The 21,818-nt window shown below is 41.6% G+C and overlaps 1 protein-coding gene across 1 annotated transcript; it reads right to left on the bottom strand.

Moving 5' to 3' along the window:
- Positions 1 to 16,146: 16,146 nt before the first annotated feature.
- On the bottom strand, positions 16,147 to 21,258 carry LOC138928441 (uncharacterized). Its single transcript, XM_070285516.1, has 4 exons — positions 21,187 to 21,258; positions 20,325 to 21,096; positions 18,585 to 20,273; positions 16,147 to 17,828 (listed from the first exon to the last, which is right to left on the bottom strand). The coding sequence occupies exons 1-4, from the start codon at positions 21,256 to 21,258 to the stop codon at positions 16,147 to 16,149; spliced, it is 4,215 nt and encodes a 1,404-aa protein (XP_070141617.1).
- Positions 21,259 to 21,818: the final 560 nt, after the last annotated feature.

Raw genomic sequence — 21,818 nt, 5'->3', positions numbered from 1 at the left:
CGAGTGCGCATCTTCCGAAGTCGGACCGATCCCGCAAAGCCGGGGTACCGGTGTTCCCTGATCTTCGAATGAGCGGCCCGAAATGAGAGCTGCCGGCCACGCATGCCATGTGCCGGCCGCCCTGGGTCCCCGAGAAGGGATACCGAAACGGCGAGTCGATCCCGCAGGCCGACTACCGTCCCGCCGCCTCTGGGTGAGATGGGGCCGCCCGGAATCGGAGGAGACCGGTCCCGTAAGCCGAGATCCAGTTTCCCCGATATGTCCGAACAAACGGGGTCCTAGTGGGGTGGGGAATCGTCCGGGAATCGGAGGAGACTGGTCCCGCAAGCCGAGATCCAGTTCCCCGATATGCCCGAACGAACGGGATCCGGGTGAGGGCCACCAGCCATGCAAAACCATGTGCCAGTCGCCCTGGGTGTCGGGAAAGGGCTCCAAAACGGGGAGGCGGTCCCGCAGGCCGAGTACCGCTTCGCCGCCTTGGCAGAGAGAATGTGGATGCCTAACCAGGAAGAAAACCGATCCCGCATGCCGGGGTACCGGCCCCTCCTCTAAGAGAAGGAGAAGCGAAGGGTTGCCGGCCACGCTGGCCATGTGCCGGTGGCCCTTGCTCTCCAGAAGTAATGGGGCGCCGAGAGGGTAAATAATTTTCCGCGATTGAGTTCTATTATATGTCCAGAGTTTATTTTTACAAATGTCGGTAAACCTAGCTGTTCCCTACATCTAGCTGTTCCCTAGCGCACTCCGAGTTTTTCCCCCCGCGGGGATGGCCCTTGGCCAGCTCACCGATAATTTACTCCAACTCCATTTTTGGGGCACGTGGCCGGCGGCGTGGTTTTATTCCGATGTAATCCTGTAGCTCCGTGGCACGTCTGGTCCGTTGCTGGTGTTCTGAGAGAAGAGGCCGGGCTCGGCTTGCCGAGGCCCTTTTATAGGCCTCCGGCGATCGGTAGCGTCGTTTTACTTCGGGGAACTTCGGGTGAGCTTCGGGTGAACTTCGGCTGGCGTCATGGTCGCCGATCTGCTACTCGGGCCCTGTCGTGTCTGCCGACGCCATGCTTCGGCTGATCGGGCTTTGTCGTATGCGCCGACGGCATGCTTCGGCTGATCGGGCCTTGTCGTCGGGTGTTTGCCGAAGACGGTTCGGCTGGCCGTCCTTCGGCTCGGTCGGCTGCCGGCTGCTCGTATGTTCGGCCGCTCTCGGCCGCTCGTTTCCTTCGGCTGTTCGTGGCCGCTCGTGTGTGTGTTCGGCTGCTCTCGGCCGCTCGTTCTCTCGTCGTTGTTTTTCTCTTAGATCTCGAGCGCGTTTTTTTCTTAACGCTAGTCCCTACCACTAAATCCCTAACTAGTGTGCCCTTCGTGGGTCTTAGTATTTAACACTTATGTCCTAATGCTTAATACTAAGTATAGATGTTCTTACGTACTAGGAAAAATGGACTTAAATACTAAGAAAATGAGCTTAAATATTATAAAAATGGAAATGATCTTACATACTACAAAACATGGTTGTGAGGCTTCCTCACAATAGCGTAACAGGCGTTCGTCAAACTGATGTACCAACTGATAAGAAGTCCAATTATAGAATTTTGTTTTTGTTTTGTTCTTTTTTCACTTGGGTTTTGATCGCTGTTAAGTTAGATTCGGGAGAAAGACACGACTGATCGCTTCGACTGCCTCTATTGAATATTAGCTTCAATTTCATGAAAATCCGATGACTTTATATATATACGACTTGTATAGCTGCCATAGAAAGGATCGTTAGATGTAGAAAATATCGGGATCTAGGTAGGCGGTACCAATCGATAGATCGCATGACGATCTATGCGATCTATCGGATCAGGGATGCCACCCGGTTCCAAAGAGAGGAGTTCCGAGAGACCCGGAATGGTTTAGAAGCTGGAACAACGGGGTGCATAGCAGAAAAAAGGAGAGAGAGATATATATAAAAGAGGAAACTGAAAAGGCGCGGATATAGTAACGGCTGGCGAAACCGGAAAAGTGAAGCGGTGTTTAACGTTTTAAAAGTTACGAGGGTGACAGTACACACTGGACGGAAAGCCCGATTTTTTGGCATAAAGTCCAAATTTTCATGAAAAGCTTTTGTGGTTTCGATTTTTTATTTTCAATGCAGATACTCCAAGCACATTAAATCGGTAATATATATTTGTATAGTTGCAGCCCTGACTTTGTACCAGGGTGTCAAAGTCAAACATATGATATGAGCTTTATTTCCTTTTGCCGTGCACGAAATTTTCTAAAAGTTTAAGGTTGTGTCATATTTTGTAGAAAATACATTTAAATTATTTTTAGGATGGAAAATAAAGAGCAAGGTATGTTTAATATTAATCCCTAGCAAGAATTGATTAATATGTGTATGTGCCTTGTGTTGTTAAACCGATTTATGTTGAAAAGTAAACCCGAGCCCTCGTGTATTGTGGAGTAGAACTAACAAGTGGCGAATCTGTGCCAAAAAGTAAATATGTTTCGTTTTGAAGAAAAGTATACAGTATTAGAGAATAATAATCGTATTTGCGAATTTTTGCGCGTTTTCTGGATAACTGAATGTATTGCAGCTTTGTCTTCAGCAATTTAATAATAATGATTAATTTAAGGGTCCATTCTGGTTAGTTGAAAAAAAAAAAAAAAAATTTTTTTTTGCATTTTTCGATAGCTTTAAGTGTATAGAATATCATACTAAAAGGGCAAATCGAAATACGTAATAGTTTAAAAGTTATGAGCCTCCGAACCGGCCGACTCAAAGCAGCCACAGAGCAAACATACAACTTAAAACGCGTTTTCTGGAAAACTACATTTTTCGGGCTGGCGACCATAATATCTCAGTCAGATTTTAACGAATCTTAATGATTTTTTTTTTTTTAAATACGCGTAATTAACGTGTCCATGGAATAAGCTACAATTATATTGAGAGCTTAAACATTGGATTTTTTATCAACAAAAAAGTGAAGAAATTTGTCAAAAAAACGGAATGCGCCGCCATTTTCTTATTCTTTATTAAATTTTGATAAAAGTAGCCTATTCCATAATCACATTCATACTAAACAAAAACATTTTTGAATTTTTTGTTTCAGTCGATTTTTACGTCCTGCAGAATGTTCGCCAGAGGGGTTCCTTTTTAATTTGTTTTGTTAATACAGTATTTTAGTAAAATAAATTTAAATAATGTTTTGTGTTACATTTTAAGAAGCAGATCAAATAAAATTACAGCTAAGAACTTAAAATCAAAAAATTACTAATCCAAATTTTTTTCTTTTATGGGCGGTATGTGTGGGCGTGTCCGATTTGTTTCAAATTTTAAACACTGACTACACATACTATTACTAACAACTGTACGAAGTTTTAACACTCTACCTTCAGTATTAGGCTTTATGCCAAAAAATCGGGCTTTCCGTCCAGTGTGTCGTAGCAGGAAAAACCGAAAAACACGGGGAAGACATCCGTGGTTTGGCAAATCATCCGAGCAAGGGAATCGCGAGGACGGGAAGCCGGATCGAGATAATCCTAAGGTAAGTATTTCGGAGGTATTCCGGAGGTGAAGCCCTAACCAATGGTTATCATTTCCAGGCTCGACCAGATCCAGTCGTCGCAGGACGAGATTGGCCAGGTCACAAAATTGACCTGGCCCAATTTTTTGGAATCCTTTCTGGAATTTTCGAACGCCTGTGGGAATTTATTTTTTCTCCAAATTTCCGATTTATTGGGAAGCATAAGAATAAGGTGCAGTGGCGCTTGGGTATGCAACAAATCACCCTTAGCCTAAAAGTCGCACTGAACTTTAATTTATGTTGCGATCGGCGAACAGCCCAAATTGTTTGCAGCCTACTTTTGGCGTAATACAGCGCTTCCAGTAGCGATGCTCTGAAGATATCGGGAAGATATAGGGCCGCTCTCGATATTGGAATAGGCTTATGTTAAAAGGACTCGCTGTCCAGATTTCCGGGGCTAGGTTAACTATTTTCGCCCGAAGCTAGGTTAAACCTTTTCGATCTGACCCCCGAACGAAGCGGACGTGCTCTGGAGAGCCTGGCATCAACATAGATTTTGTTTCCTTTCAGCACTTTAAATATTACATTAATTAGATTTTCATCATATTACTGGCCATACATCTTTAATATTGGCTTTTATTATTATAATAATCTTGATTGTAAATTTTGTGAGGAAAATAAAAATACGAAGGCAATTGAAAGCCATAGCTATATCCAGTAATATACTAAATGTTTAAGATAAAGGAAAATTGTTAAATCTAAGAAAAATTAAGAAAAATAATACAAGATAAAAATGAAAAGAAATAAATTTGTATATGTATATGTCGGAGATAAGCGTTATTAATTTCACCGTAGTCGAGCCAGCGAATTCTGTTCGCCTGCGCAGTCAAATCGTATCTGTCATCACGCCACTTTTCCTGTGGCCCTCTCACCTTTTCTTACTTTTCACTCAATCACTCAATCAACGTCAATCCTAGACAATCTCAAGTTGCCTCTCTCACTCTCTCCTATTGTTGCGACAGACGAACAGACCTCACTCAGTAACAGACAGTCTTCTGTCCTTGTCCTGTTACCGACTCAACTGTCTATATCATAACGGTTTAATTCATTCTCTTATTTTCTATAGGGATTCGAGTTCAAGCGGGTTTCGCAAAATACCTTCTTTCTGCATTTCATTTTCTTAGATCATTTCAGAATCAGAATCGAACAAAATTATTTCAAAGTTTTCTCTTAAACTTCTTATTTTTTACTTTTAAACAACTTTTGGCATGAGATCCGGATTACCACCAACTTAAGACCAAACAATTCATTCGTTTTCAAACATCATGCCAACCACTAGCACACAGTCATCCACAAGATAAACTGATAATAAGATTGATCCGCCATACACATTTCCTCCAAAGGATAAGACTTGGTATTTTAGTTTTATATTTTTATTATTAGTTTTTATTTGGTTTTCTTAAATTGGTGCGGCTATGATGCCGCTCCAGAGCTTCAAGAGTTAATAATCTTACAGTATTCCTTAAGTTATAATATATGTATTCTTATGTATAAGGAAATGTACTTATGTACATTGGCTATGCGCTCACAAGTGGAGGAGCGAGGGGGTATGCGCGTGTAGTCCATTCGATGCAAATATGCCGACACTAGCACTTTCTGAGTGCAGGCTAAGCCTTAGCGATCGGTTCATATTTCGGCCACTCATGGTTTATGACCGGGACTTTTAATTGTGTATACACTGCAACATTGTATTACAGTGCGCACTCTTTAAGTACTCTGGGTACAGTGCGTATTCGATATGTGCGCATACTACATCTCCCTCCTTTTGAAAAATAACGTAACTTAAGTGAAGTTATTTTATACTAATGTTTATAATTAATACACTTTTAATTGGTTTTTGCTATTTTTTTTTGTTTTAGTTTTGTTTGGTTTGGTTTTTTTTTTTTTTTTTTTTTAAGTGTATTTATTTGTAGGTATGGATAGGCTGAATGCAAATTACGAAATAAAGATTTTTAACATATCCTTATGAACTGTTTGTTTCTTATGTTTATCATTGGCTATGACTATATTATCCCTATCACCTATTTCCGTTACTACGTACGGACCGGTGTATTTAACATCTAACTTATGACCTGTTTCGTTTTTTAACAAAACTTGGTCGCCTACTGATATATCTATATCATTTACCCTATGGTCGTACAATAATTTATTCCTATTCTTATTCGATTCTAACATAACCCTAGCTCTTTTATAAGCTAGTTCTAATCTATACTTAGATTCCTTAGCATAGTCATCTATATTATAAAGAGGTTCTATGCTATCTATGCTATTGAAGTGTTTCGGTAAATTACTTGTTTTACCGAACACTAACTCATATGGACAGTAAGTATGTGCCATAGAGGGGGTCGTGTTGAAACAAAAGACGAAGTATTGAAGCCATACGTCCCAATCAGTTTTGTCAACCGATATATAGGATCGTATATACTCATTAAGTGTTCTGTGGCTTATTTCTACTGTTCCAACTGTCTGGTGATGGTGTGCTGTTGATGTAATATTTTTGATATTCAAATATTTGCACAGATCGTCTATGATTGAATTCTTATATTCGGTTCCCATGTCCGTAATGAACGTCTTCATTGGACCGTACTTCAGAATAAAAGATTCGAATATGGCTTTAGCGACAGTATTAGCATTTTTATTCGGAATTGGTATTGCAACTAAATACTTAGTTAGATCACATATTAAAGTGACTGCATACTAGTTTCCATTTTCCGATTTTGGTAGTGGTCCGATGGTATCCACTATCACTCTGTCGAAAGCATTTATTGGGGTGTCTGTAATTGTTAAAGGAGTCTTTGTATGCTTTGTTGTTTTAGCTTTTTGGCATTTCGGACATTTTCTTATGTACTCTTTTATGTCTTTGGACATATTTTTCCAGTAGTAGTGTCTCTGGACCTCTGGCCAAGGTTTTTGTAATGCCTGTGTGACCTCCTTGTATTGGATCATCATGGAATGTAGACAAGATTGCTTCTTTTTCTGTATCTTTTGATACTAGGGTCACCGAATGGAGTAGCGCTACTCTTAATGTCTTCAATATCTTGTTGCCCATTAATTTGAATTTATCTGTTGATATTTCATCAAAGATATTTTCCCACGGTGCCACTTTGAGTTGGCTGATATTATGTATACCGGCTTGCATTTCAAGCCTTTGGAAAAATTGACCTAAGTCGATAGTATATAAATTGCTAACCTCATATCTTGCAATAACTTTCTTGCCATGTTTAAATAAACATAACATATCTTTTATATGCAAGGTCACTACTTAACGTACTTCGTCATTGTTTATCACGTCGTAAACGTTGGGCTTAGAAGCTTTATTCAGAGATTGCATAGGCAATTCTTTTTCTTGTTGTTCCGCGCGGAATTTTTGTCTACTTTGAAATCGTGTAGTGACTTTATTTATCGCTCCAGTTATATTTTGTAGTTCTTTGATGGTTATTCTTGATAACGCATCAGCTACATAATTGTCTTTGCCCTTCAGGTATTCTACCGTAAAATCGAATTCCTCCAATTCAAGCCTCATACGTGTCAATTTTGAACTTGGATTTACCATCGAAAACAAATAGGTTAATGGTCTATGATCCGTTTTAATAGTGAAGTGATTGCCATAAATATATGGTCGAAAATGTTTTATAGCCCAGTGAATAGCAGATAATTCCTGCTCAGTAGTACTCCTGTTACTTTCTCCTTTAGTAAAGGATCTCGATGCGTATGCAATCGGAAGTTGGAGTCCGTTATGGTTTTGAGTTTAAACCGCTCCACACGCTTGTTTACTTGCATCAGTTATTATGCAGAATTCTCTTGAAAAATCTGGATATTGTAACAAGGTTGGGTTTATAAGTGCCGTTTTAAGATGATCGAAGGCATTCTGGCATTCTGATGTCCATTCGAATTTTACATCTTTTTTGCATAACCTAGTTATGTGACGAGAATAATCGGCAAAATTTTTTATAAAGCGCCTATAGTAATTGCAAAATGCAACGAATCGTCTAGCGCTGTCCGCGTCATGCGGGACTGGATAGTTTTTTATTACGTCATATTTTTTTTCATCAGGCAAGATTCCTTTATCAGTGCATTTATGTCCCAAAAATGTGACTTCATGCATGAAAAATGAACATTTTTCGGGATGTAACTTTAGGTTGTGTTTCCTACATGTTTCAAAACATCAGTTAGGTTCTTAAGCATGTGTTTTTCCATCGCGAGTTTTTTTTGCAACTAGCAACTTCGCTTCCACAGGTAATGTCTATGACTGTTTTTATGGTAAATGGAGAGACTCCAGAAAGAGATCCCTCATCTGTTCTAGTGATCACCAGGTATTTGCCATTAGGTGAAGGTTTGTCCCTCCAAATATCTGGAGGCTCCCGCATTTTGGATAGCTAAAATCTACCAATAATAGCGTAACAGGCGTTCGTCAAACTGATGTACCAACTGATAAGAAGTCCAATTATAGAATTTTGTTTTTGTTTTGTTCTTTTTTCACTTGGGTTTTGATCGCTGTTAAGTTAGATTCGGGAGAAAGACACGACTGATCGCTTCGACTGCCTCTATTGAATATTAGCTTCAATTTCATGAAAATCCGATGACTTTATATATATACGACTTGTATAGCTGCCATAGAAAGGATCGTTAGATGTAGAAAATATCGGGATCTAGGTAGGCGGTACCAATCGATAGATCGCATGACAATCTATGCGATCTATCGGATCAGGGATGCCACCCGGTTCCAAAGAGAGGAGTTCCGAGAGACCCGGAATGGTTTAGAAGCTGGAACAACGGGGTGCATAGCAGAAAAAAGGTGTAGGAGGCACGTTACTGTTCTCTTCAGTGGTCGCAAACGAAGTGTTCTTTATTCATTCTTCCATTCTATGCTTAGCCTATTACATGTATGTATTGGTGTGTCAGTTGACGATCGTGCGAAAGGGACATACAGAGTAGTGCTCCTAAGCACGATCTTAATGTGAGAGCGAGATGTATCTATTTTGCTTATAACTATCGTATAATTCAGCCATGTATGTACAATAGGTGTGTGAGTGTATAGGGTAGTGTGACTGTTTGCTACATCGGTTAGTGTGGCTGCTTGCTACAATCGGCCATCCTGACCGGAGAGCTCCTGATCTCTTAACGTTAACTTTGACTTTTGCTTATCCACGGGCGCATATTTGCTACAGCCCAAACTCCTTTATAAGGAAGTCTGGACTGTTGGAAACCTTCAACATCCTCCACGACGTATCTATCATTCCGCAAAACTTTCGTTATTCTATACGGGCCTTTGAACTCAGGAATTAGTTTTTTAGAAACGCCTACATGCGAGTCGAAATTCTTTATCATCACCAAATCTTCTTTTTCATATTTACAGGGGTCTTTTCTTTTAGAGTCTGTTCGTGATTTATTGTATTCTTGCAACTTCTCGATGTTTTTACTAGCTTTATCTCTAATTTTATTCAGATCTATGTCTTCGCTATTTTTATTTATTTCTTCTAACCTTTCTTTCAAACTATCTATAACTCTGCCTTTTTGAGATACTCCGAACAAAACTTTACTTGGGTGCTGATTAATTGATCTTTGCATTGTATTGTTTAAAGCGTATTCAACTGTTTCTAAAACTGTGTCCCAGTACAATCCTTTGTTTGGTTCCGTCAACTTAGCGATCATAGGACCTATGCTTCTATTTACCCTTTCTACCTGACCATTGGCCTGTGGGGATCCGGTAGCTATCTTAATGTGCTTTACTTCGCTTTCCTCCAAGAAGTCCTGAAATTCTTTAGAGGTAAAACACGTACCGCGGTCTGAAATGATACATTTCGGCCTACTGTAAGCCCTAAAGTAGTCTTTCAACGCTACTATTGCTTCCCTAGATTTCGTTGTTTTTGCCGGATAGAGTCTTACGAACTTTGTGAACGCGTCTATTATCACTAATACGTGTTTGTTCGATCTACTTTTATCAACAGGACCATAATGATCTATATGTACGACATCAAATGGAATATTAACTTTAGGAATATTATGAAGGAATCCCTCTTCCTTTCCAGACTTCTCAGAATATGCAATGCATTTTAGACAGTTGTTAATGTGTAACTTGCATTTATCTCTAACTTTAGGAAACCAGTAGCTTTTTGAAATAACTTCTACCATTTTGTCTATGCCAACGTGTCCTAACTGATCATGATAATTGAACAAAACATGGCTTTCCATTTCGCTTGGTACGTAAAACAAAAGTGCTTCTTTATCTTTCTTTCGATAAACTATTCCGTTACGCATTTCGTAATCTTTGAGCTCTGTCCTTTGAAGCTGCTCAGCTATAGGTTTGATCTTTTCGTCTCTGCTTTGGCAAATAATTAAATTTTCTTCAAATGAGTTAGAGTCGATTGTCAGTATGTGTGTGTTTCTACTAAGTGCATCCACGTGCTGCATGCGCTTAGCGGCTCTATGTTCTAAAACATAATCGTAATCTTGCAGAAAAAGCGCCCATCTGGCTATCCTTGGACTTAATTCTTTCTTGTTTAATGCTAGGGTAAAAGCGCTACAATCTGTGACTATTTTGAACTCTATTCCTTGAAGGTAAATCCTAAAACGTTGTAAGGAGTAAATCACCGCAAGGGTTTCTAATTCGAAACTATGATATTTCGCTTCAACATCAGTCGTTCGTTTGGAAAAGTAAAATACTGGATGAAACTTATTATCTTTCTTTTTCTGCATAAGAATTGAACCAAACCCTAAAGAACTAGCGTCACAGTGTAATTCCGTTGGATCTGTCGGGCTATACAATGCCAAAATTGGGGCTTCTAGAAGATTAGTTTTTAATGTTTCAAAACATTCTAACTCTGTCGAACCGAAATCAAATTTTCTATCTTTGCGTATAAGATCGTATAACGGTTTTGCTTTCGTCGAAAAATCTTTAACGAATCTTCTAAAATAAGAACACAATCCAAGAAAGCTCTGAACTTCATGCGTTTTGGTTGGCACAGGAAAATCTTTAACTGCTTGCATACCCTTTGAATCTGGTTTAATGCCATCTCCTGATATAATATATCCTAAATACTTTACTTCACCTTGAAGGAATTCACATTTGTCTATTCTTAGCTCTAGCTTGTTATCTACTAATCGCTTAAACACCTCTGTTAATATTTCTAAATGACTCTTACTATCTTTTGTCGCTATCAAAATATCGTCCATGTAAATGAGAACTTTGTCCTCTCTAACCAAATCTGCAAAAATTCTATTTACAAATCTTTGAAAGACTGCGGGGGCGTTTCTTAGCCCAAACGGCATTCTAAGCCATTCGTATTGTCCCATTGGCGTAGTGAACGCGGTGTATTTGACCGAATCCTCATGCATGTGCACATGAAAGAATCCGTTTCTAAGATCTAGCTTCGTAAAAAGGACTTTTTCAGAAAGTTTATCAATTAGATCGTCTATGAGGGGGGTGGGGTAGTTGTCTTTTAGCATATTTTTGTTAAGTGTGCGATAATCAATGCACATTCTTAACTCTCCTGACTTTTTTTTAACTAGAACAATTGGTGACGCATATTCGGACTCGCTTGCACGTATAATACCATCTTTTATATAATCGTCTAACAAATCTTGAACTTGGCTTTTCTCCGCAAACGATAGACGTCTCGGAGGGTAGTTGAACGGTTTAGTTTTTTCAAAATTAAGTTTCATTTTCCATTTTATTGACGGGAGTACTGGACGTTTCGCTTTTACATAAAATTGTTCAAAAATAGTTATCATTCTGCTTCTTAAATTCACATCGCAATTCTCGTTTATGTTTAGCTGGCTGCATTCAGTTGCCTCGGGATATTCTATTAATAACATTTCTGATTCAAAGCTGTTATCATATTGACTATTCATTTTGCTTTCATTTTCACGACTTTGTTCATCATAATGTGACTTTACTGTATATTGTATCGACTTGACATTATTTGTATCCTTAAATTTGTTATCATTACTTTTTGACCTATCCTCTTCACCACTTCTATTATTTAAACAATCATTTCCTAAATTTCTATAATTTGAACGATAATTTTTTGATTTTTTTTCAGTTGAACCATCATTTTCGGAAAAACTACTATTTGAACAACAATTTTCCGCATATCTATAATTTGAACAATCATTTTTCGCATAACTATCATTTGAACAATCATTTTTCGCATAACTATCATTTGAACAATCATTTTTCGCATAACTATCATTTGAACAATCATTTTTCGCATAACTATCATTTTCAGCATAACTATCATTTGAACTATCATTTGAACTATCATTTTCAGCATAACTATCATTTGAACTATAATTTTCTCTCACTATCTTAAAGTTACAAATGCTCATGAAATCTCGTCCCAAAACTGTTCCATATGCCATCGATTTGTTCGCCACAATTAGTAACTCAAAATTAAACATTTCTTTATTGATAATAACAAAACATGATATTTTTCCGATTATATCTAAGGGGCTACCATTTAAGCCAACGTAATTTGTGAGAATCTTTTCATTTGACTTGATATTTTGCTTTTCTAGTATGTTTTCTACGTATGACATCTTAATGAAACTAATTGGACTCCCAGAATCGATTAGGCATTCTAAAAACAAACATTGATCAGGTTCTGAACCAAAGTAAATCTTAAACGGTCTTACATATTCATTGCTAGGCACGAACTTCTTCTCAGTGCAGTGGTGAACCTGGTGATCCATACTGCCACATGCGTAGCAGGCTCCGTGCTCACGCTTGGGTTTGCGGCAGTCAGCAGCGAAATGTCCAATGGAGTTGCAGTTGAAGCACCTTTTTGGAGGGGCCGAAGCAGGTCCATTCCCAGTCGAAACTTTGGCCCGTCCTGACGAAGACAGTGGTGGCTTACGTAAAGCAACCTTTGCAAACGCCTGCAACAGCTGTGCAGACGAGTTGAAGCAGTGCATGTGTGCTTGTTGTCGCAGAAAAGTGTCGGGAATCCCCTCTATGATGCTGTCGATTAGCTCTTCGTCGTCCATTTGGATGTGTGTGGCTAGAAGTGTTTTTTCCTTGAAATATGTGGAGAAATCTTCGGACGGATTCCACTTGCGCCCTTGAAATTTGCGTCGAGACATTATCTTGCTCTCCTTGCTATTGAAAGCCTCATCAATCTGTCGTAGTAGTTCATGAATCGGCAAAGTCAGTAAACTTTCGGATGAGTGCAACCAAACTTGAGCGCGGTCCTTTAGTTTCGACATCACCAACACCCGAACCACGTCATCGCTCAGCTTGTACATTTTCGTGATGGCATTAAGTTGTGCGATCCATGTGCTGACAGGCAGCTTGTTGTTAGCGGCGCCGTCGTATGTTGGGAGCATTTCTCTGGCCATGGCCAGCAAAGAATTGTTGTTTACTGGTGTCCCCTCCGATCTGGCATCTCCGCCAGCGACGTTCCGATCTGGTGTGGATACATTGTTCTGATTCGGTGTGGATACATTGTTCTGATTCGGTGTGGCAGCACTGTTCTGTTTCGGTATGGTATCGCTGTTCTGTTTCGGTGTGGCATCGCTGTTCTGACGCTGAACGAATTCCATTCTCAGAATCTCGTTTTCCAATTGGACTAGCTCTAGCTGACGCTTTAGGGCATCCAACTGAGTCGAAACTTCGGGAACATTTACCTCGTATGCTGGTCCCAGATTGTGTTGGTGGTTGAACTCCGAAGGCCTGGCGTCATCGTGAACATGCACGTTTCGTTCAGCTACTGTGGAAGCCGCTCTGGCCTCATGTTCGATCATGTCGCTTACGGTTTCGACGCTGTTGTCTGGCGCCGCTGCTCCGGCGTCGCCGTGCTCCAAACCGCTACTACCGGCGTCGTTTTCCAATTCCGCCATCGTCGGGCAAGTTCCTCGCGCTTCGGGGGGCACTCCATTGAGTCTTGCGGCAAGCGTTGCCTTATTTCCACTTTTTTGCATGTTGAGCCTTCCCAGCCAGCCAATTGCGCAGTTCCGCCACGGTGAAGTCGTCTGCACCGATGGTTTCCATTTTTAGTTTTTGTAACACCACTGTTTATATTTATAATGTTTTATTCACTTTGTAGGTTGAGCGTCTGAGAAAAAAAATGTCTTCTCAGTTATCCCACTTCTGAATTGTAGGAGGCACGTTACTGTTCTCTTCAGTGGTCGCAAACGAAGTGTTCTTTATTCATTCTTCCATTCTATGCTTAGCCTATTACATGTATGTATTGGTGTGTCAGTTGACGATCGTGCGAAAGGGACATACAGAGTAGTGTTCCTAAGCACGATCTTAATGTGAGAGCGAGATGTATCTATTGTGCTTATAACTATCGTATAATTCAGCCATGTATGTACAATAGGTGTGTGAGTGTATAGGGTAGTGTGACTGTTTGCTACATCGGTTAGTGTGGCTGCTTGCTACAAAGGAGAGAGAGATATATATAAAAGAGGAAACTGAAAAGGCGCGGATATAGTAACGGCTGGCGAAACCGGAAAAGTGAAGCGGTGTTTAACGTTTTAAAAGTTACGAGGGTGACAGTACACACTGGACGGAAAGCCCGATTTTTTGGCATAAAGTCCAAATTTTCATGAAAAGCTTTTGTGGTTTCGATTTTTTATTTTCAATGCAGATACTCCAAGCACATTAAATCGGTAATATATATTTGTATAGTTGCAGCCCTGACTTTGTACCAGGGTGTCAAAGTCAAACATATGATATGAGCTTTATTTCCTTTTGCCGTGCACGAAATTTTCTAAAAGTTTAAGGTTGTGTCATATTTTGTAGAAAATACATTTAAATTATTTTTAGGATGGAAAATAAAGAGCAAGGTATGTTTAATATTAATCCCTAGCAAGAATTGATTAATATGTGTATGTGCCTTGTGTTGTTAAACCGATTTATGTTGAAAAGTAAACCCGAGCCCTCGTGTATTGTGGAGTAGAACTAACAAGTGGCGAATCTGTGCCAAAAAGTAAATATGTTTCGTTTTGAAGAAAAGTATACAGTATTAGAGAATAATAATCGTATTTGCGCATTTTTGCGCGTTTTCTGGATAACTGAATGTATTGCAGCTTTGTCTTCAGCAATTTAATAATAATGATTAATTTAAGGGTTCATTCTGGTTAGTTGAAAAAAAAAAAATAAATTTTTTTTTGCATTTTTCGATAGCTTTAAGTGTATAGAATATCATACTAAAAGGGCAAATCGAAATACGTAATAGTTTAAAAGTTATGAGCCTCCGAACCGGCCGACTCAAAGCAGCCACAGAGCAAACATACAACTTAAAACGCGTTTTCTGGAAAACTACATTTTTCGGGCTGGCGACCATAATATCTTAGTCAGATTTTAACGAATCTTAATGATTTTTTTTTTTTTAAATACGCGTAATTAACGTGTCCATGGAATAAGCTACAATTATATTGAGAGCTTAAACATTGGATTTTTTATCAACAAAAAAGTGAAGAAATTTGTCAAAAAAACGGAATGCGCCGCCATTTTCTTATTCTTTATTAAATTTTGATAAAAGTAGCCTTTTCCATAATCACATTCATACTAAACAAAAACATTTTTGAATTTTTTGTTTCAGTCGATTTTTACGTCCTGCAGAATGGTCGCCAGAGGGGTTCCTTTTTAATTTGTTTTGTTAATACAGTATTTTAGTAAAATGAATTTAAATAATGTTTTGTGTTACATTTTAAGAAGCAGATTTGATTTTGATTTGATTTTATTTGCCTTCCTAACGCTACAAGTTTAAAACTTATAAATTAGAGCGCTAGTCACAAAGGGTTACAGTACATTCTGTCATAAAGCTTAAACCTAAACAAAATTTGTGCATATGATATTCTTAATCTAACAATTTAAAGTTTATTATTATTATTATTATTTAGTATATTTTGTAGTTCATTTAACTTAATCCTAATCCTATTCCTAAGTCGCTGTAATTTAATTTAATTTATGAGACTTAATTAAACTGTGAGAGTACCTTTTCCTTGAATTGCGTAGCATTGCTAATATTTTTAATGTTGTTGGGTAGCTGATTCCATAATCTAATAGCATTAACAAAAAATTGTCTTTCGGATGTCAGGGATCTGGGCCTTATACAAATTAGATTGTTTAGTCTTCTAGACGCAGTAAATGTTAATTTTTCAAATAGGTATGCTGGTTCTTTCTTATATATTAATTTGTGAAGAAATGTCAATATTCTCATCTTTATCCATCCGCTGAGTTCTACGTCAAAAATTTTATAGGCATAACCCGACACATGTTCCATTCGTGCCAAATTAAATATATATCTTGCGATGCTATTATATACTATTTGTTGAAACAAGAGCTTTATTCTTGAGTGTAAAATAATTAGTCGGAGGTGCTAGTTTAATTGTGTAACTTTATTGATAATTCGTAATTCAGTTCTCTTCAACTTCAACTTTTTTCCAACAATGCTAATGGCGTACAACTTCGAGTTCTTTCTTCTCTCTGCCACCCATTCGTTCATATGAGTTGGCAGCATCCGTATAACAGATGTAATGTTACCTAACAGTCAGAAGGCGCGGAATTTGACTATAATCAAATGTACTATTTGGGTTTTGACCCAACATACCGGCCCCCTTGAAAGTATGCGATTGACTTTCAAGAGACAGGTAATAAGGCGAGTTTCCGTATGGGACGGCGGATGATTCCCTTGGAGGTGCGTACGTTGGCTACACGCACGATGTTGTCCGATCCGGCGATGGTGCTGACTACGCGGCCAAGAAGCCACCGTTGTGGGGGAAGATTATCCTCGTGAACAATAACCATGTCGTTGACCGCTAGATTTGGTGCAGTCTTCGTCCAGGTTGTGCGAACTTGGAGCTCGTTTATGTATTCGTGGCTCCAACGACTCCAGATGTGGTGCTTAATTGCGCTGACCTTCTTCCATCGATCCAGCTTGTCCAGATTGTCGTCGATTGGTGGAGCTTCTGGAAGAGCTCGGAGTGCGTCGCCCACTAAGAAGTGACCAGGCGTGAGAGCGGCCAGGTCGTTTGGGTCGGTTGATAGCGGCGTTAATGGGCGAGAGTTCAAAATCGCCTCGACGTCAGCAGCTGCTGTGGCTAGCTCCTCGAAGGTTAGTCTGGTGTCTCGAAGAGTGCGATTGAGTAGTCCTTTGACGCTTTTGACGGCAGCCTCCCATATGCCCCCGAAATGTGGAGCCCTGGGCGGAATGAAATGAAAGTTAATGAATTCATTGCGACAAAAATTATGGATCGATTCAGCCGTTTCTTTCTTGAAGAGGAACTGCTTCAACGCTTCTAGTTTGTTGTTGGCTCCTGCGAAGTTAGTAGCGTTGTCACAAAAAATGTCCGAAGGCAGCCCGCGTCTGGCAATGAAGCGCTTGAGTGATGCAATGAAGCTATCCGTCGTGAGATCTGAGACCACTTCGACATGTATGGCTTTTGTGGCAAAGCAAACGAAGACGGCGAGGTATGCCTTGGTGGGCGGCTTACCCCGGATGCGCAAATAGACGTTGATTGGTCCGCAAAAATCTATTCCGCATCTTGAGAATGGCCGAGACGGTGTGATGCGTTCCTTGGGCAGTTGCCCCATAAGCTGCTTTTTGAGAGTTGGTCGGTAGCGGCGACAATGTATGCATGAGCGAACGACTTGTCGCGCTAAGTCCCTTGCGTTGACTATCCAAAACTGCCGTCGAATTAAGCCGACAAGAGTCCTTGGTCCCGCGTGATAGTTTTGGAGATGGAGACGGCGAACGAACTGAGAGACAAAGGGATCCTTGGCTGGGAGCAGGACAGGATGCCTTTGGGTTTCTGGGTAGTCTGCTAACTCCAGGCGTCCTCCGACTTTTAGAAGTTGGAAACCATCTGTGACCTGGAGAAAGAGACTAAGGTTTTTAAGGTTAGTGCGAATCGGCTGGCCCTTCAGGACCGATGATATCTCTTGAGCGAAGTGATTGGTTTGGATATTCCAGACGATGCAATGCAGCGCCCGCTGCAATTCCGTTGGCGTTGGCGATGGCGATGGAGACTGGGATGGCGTGAGATTACGACAGCGGTGAATGAACCTAAACATCCAGGCGACGACTAATAGGCAGCGCTGATATGAACTGGATTTGTAGACTCCCTCAAGCAGTGGATTACTGGTAGTCTGTACGGCAAACGCTGATTTTCTTTTCTCCAGTTGCACAGCTTCCAGATCAATGTCATTGATGTCTTTATTGTCCCTAGGCCAATATTGCGGTTCTTGACGTAGAAACTCAGGTCCCTCAAACCATATCGATTGTTCCAACTCGGCGATGGTGCAGCCTCTGGACAAGATGTCTGCCGGGTTGCAGTGTGTTGGAACATGTCTCCAGTGACAATCTGATGTCATTTCTTGAATTTCAGCAATTCGATTGCCGACAAAGGTCGATAATGTGGCTGAGTGCTGGCGATTCCAATGTAGAACGATTTGAGAGTCGCACCATAAGTACGAGGTTGGCTCTCTGTCTGCGAAGATTCGAATAATTTTCTGATGGAGTTGTGCTAGCAGATGTGCTCCGCACAGTTCTAATTTGGGTAGAGATAGCTTCTTGGTGGGAGCAACTCTGGACTTGGATGTGATTAGCTGTACCTTGATTAGCCCATCTGATCCGAGTGTGCGAGCGTAGATGCAGCATCCGTACGCTCTAATGGAGGCGTCACAGAAGCCATGTATCTGAAGAGATTGTATAGCCGGTTGGAGGCAATATCGTGGTATTGCTATAGACTCCAACGACGTAAGCGACGAAAGAAGGGACATCCAAGCTGTATGGATTCCTTGGGGTACTGACTCATCCCAGTGTAGCTTTAGTAGCCACAGCTCCTGCAGGATGATTTTTGCCACGATGATGATGGGAGTAACTAATCCCAACGGATCGAATAGTGACGATGCAACTGACAAGATAGTGCGTTTGGTAACGTGGTCTGACTCTACTCTTGGCGAAAACGAAAACATGAAGGTGTCCCGTACTTGGTCCCATTTTAGGCCAAGCGTGCTAATTAGCATCTCGTCGTCCAGCTGCAAGTGTTTTATTGTATTGTCATCGACGAACTTACAGTGGTTTGAATGCCATTTTGCGAGTTCCAATTGGCCATCCTGTAGAATCGTTGTAACTTCCCTCTTGATTTGATGTAGCCCCTCTACCGTGTCCGATCCACCCAGGAAGTCATCCACATAGAACGACGATTTGATGGCTTCAGCCCCAATTCTCAATTTGTCCATGAAGTGGTCGGCTAGATAGGACATGCTGCGTATGGCCAGATACGGTGCAGCCGCCGTACCATACGTTACGGTATTCAATTCGAAGGTGCTTAAGGGTTGCGATGGCGAAGCTCTCCAAAGGATGTATTGAAATCTGCGATCTTGGGCAGACACGTTGACTTGACGGAACATCTTTACTACATCCGCAGTGATTGCATAGCGGTGTATACGAAAACGAAGAAGCAATGTATAAAGGTCTGGCTGAATGGTCGGTCCGACCATTAAAAGATCGTTGAGCGATTTCTGGGACGTTGTCTTGCATGATGCGTCGAAAACCACTCTAAGCTTCGTTGATGTGCTATTTGGCTTGAGCACGCAGTGGTGCGGAATATAATAATGCGGAGTGTTTAACTGCGGGTGACCCACGAGACTCATGTGTCCCAGGTCTTGGAACTCCTGCATGAATTGTACATATTTGGCCCATACCTCAGGCCGTTTGCCTAGGTTGCGTTCGAGCGATAAAAATCTCCTCCTCGCGATGTCGAAAGAGGCTCCGAGAGCGGTAGGTGCATCCTTAAATGGGAGTCGTACTTCCACTCGACCATCAGAGTTGCGTCGTACCGTGGTTGTGTAGAACTCCTCACAATTTCGCTGCTCCGGCGTAAGTGTATTCTTGGGAGTCACTACATGATCGATGCGCCATAGACGTTCCAGATTTTCGTCAATTTTATCTAGTACGATAGATGAGTACTGATGGAGGGTTCTGGGATGAGCTCTGCATCGACCAGACACTATCCATCCAAGTAGCGTTTTCTGGAGTACGGGCAGATCCTTTCCTAATTTAACTTGGCCGACTGCCAAGATATCGAAGAAGGTTTCCGTGCCTAAAAGCAAATCGATGCGACGGGACTTGTTGAAGTGTTCGTCGGCTAGCGATGAATGCTGCGGAAGATTCCATGAGGAAATGTCAATTTCCGAATCTGGGTGATAGGCGATGTGTGATGTCACGCAAAAATCAAGGAGTAGCTCGAAATGGTTGTGCCTCGACTTGATATTGGTGGTTGTATGGTGTTTGATTTGCGTTTGCGTCTCTCCAATGCTACGAATCTCTAGGTTGCGTTTGCTCCGAGGCAGTCGGAGACTTTGGGCGAACTCCTCGGATATGAAATTCACCTGAGAGCATGAATCCAAAAGCGCTCTTCCTATTTTGTAGCATCCGGACGCATCCTTGACCAGGACCAGCGCTGTGGCCAGGATGACGCAATCGGAACGCGGTTCCGTGTGAGTATGTGTGACTGCGTCCGAAACTTGTGCAGACTCCGCTTGAGGTTGTGGCAAGGGAGTTGCGGTCGACCCAGGTGAGGGCCGATGAAGCAGAGTATGATGCGCTAACGCACAGGTGCGGCATCTCTGTGTAGACGGGCAGTTGGCGACAAGATGATTCTTGCCGAGACAATTAATGCATAGCTTGTAGCGTTTTACTGCATTGAGACGATTTTCTAGGGCGAGATTAATTAGTTCTGGGCATCTAAAGGTCTTGTGATCTGTATTTGAACAGATGTTACAAGTTTGCGTTGTACAATTGAAGGACAGACTTGCCTGGTTCCTTTGCGAGCGCGATCTATGGCCGCCTGGTTGGACCATAGAGGCTTCAGCAGCAGGCTTCTTATCCGATTCCAAATATTGGCAATGACGTTCGACGACTTGAACACAGTTATCCCAAGAAGGCAAGACGGTATAATCCAATGACTCATTCCATTTCCTTTTGGTCTCCTGGTCCACCTTTCCCATGACTATGGAGATGAGCATGGCCTGACAGATCTGTGTCTCGTTGCCCAACGAACGCAACGAGTTGTACAATGCGGACGCATTGTCGATTAGACTGCGCAACTGCTGGCCATTTGCTTTGGCAGCGGTTGGCAAAGCGAAGAGCGACGATATGTTGTCCAAGAAGACGAGAGTTGGGTTGTCGTAGCGCTGCTTTAAGCGATCCAGAGCCTTCGTGTAGTTGTCAGCGGTCACCTGGAATGCTCGTACCGTTTCTAGGGCGGGTCCTCGAAGACAGTTTAACAACTGGTTGAACTTCTCGATCTTAGACATTGATGGCTGGTGGCCTACGACCTGATTGAACGACGTGATGAAGTTTTGGTACTCGCAGTACTTGCCGTCGAATGTTGGCAACGCTAAGCGAGGAAGCTTGACTGCAGTCGTATGCCCAAAATTAACCGTAGATTCGTTTATGCCTGTGCTGTTTGCTTCTGGTCCAAGCTGTTCTTGAACGCAAACCTTGGCTTGGATGAATAACTCCTCTAACTCGAACCGAGTGCTGCGGTGTAGCTCAGCTGGATCCAACTGCTCTATGGCCTCCTGTGTGGATAAAGCGAGTTTAAAATACGATTCCAAAATCGACAAACGGCAAGCGAGTTCCAACGGAGATAGATTCAAGTCAGGTTCCACTGATTTGCTCATGCGCGTAAGGTTCTTTCGAGCACTCGTTCGCTGAGATTTAAGTTGCTCCAGCGAAGACATTTTGGTTGTTTACTTTATTAAATTTCGGGTTGGCGATGCCTTGCTTGACAAGGTATGTGAGAGCGAGCGAGACGACGAGATGTAGTGGAAAGTTTTGCTCACCGAGCAGCGGTGCAAAACGATGGCCAAAGAGGACAGTGCAAAAAAATGTGCTGTGGACGATTGAGGTTATGTATTGGGGGTGCTCCGCTGGGGAGATGTATAGATGAAGGACCGAGACGTCGACTTCAACTATGACTGTGAGGCTTGGAGGATGGCGTGTCCACTCCAACGATGTCCAGACTATATGTTGATCCACAACGACCGTGAACAGTGGCAGGGACTGCTGCAGCGGGAGTTATGTGGCCGGCAGAGGCTCCGGTGGATGCACAAAGGCTGCACCAAGTGGGTGTGCAGACGTGCGAGCGACAAGGTGAGGCGGACGCTGGGTAAACCGGCAGCGAACGCGATGCGCGAATGTACGAAACTTTGACAGGGCAAATTCGTAATAGCGCGTGCGAAACTTGGTCAAGTAGAAGATGGCGGAAAACTTAACCACAAATCACCACAAAATTAGACAA

This window comes from Drosophila kikkawai, chromosome 3L (assembly GCF_030179895.1).
Source record: "Drosophila kikkawai strain 14028-0561.14 chromosome 3L, DkikHiC1v2, whole genome shotgun sequence".
Taxonomy (NCBI): domain Eukaryota; kingdom Metazoa; phylum Arthropoda; class Insecta; order Diptera; family Drosophilidae; genus Drosophila; species Drosophila kikkawai.
The sequence above is the reverse complement of the archived record's forward strand: the minus strand, read 5'-3'. Positions and strand labels throughout refer to the sequence as shown.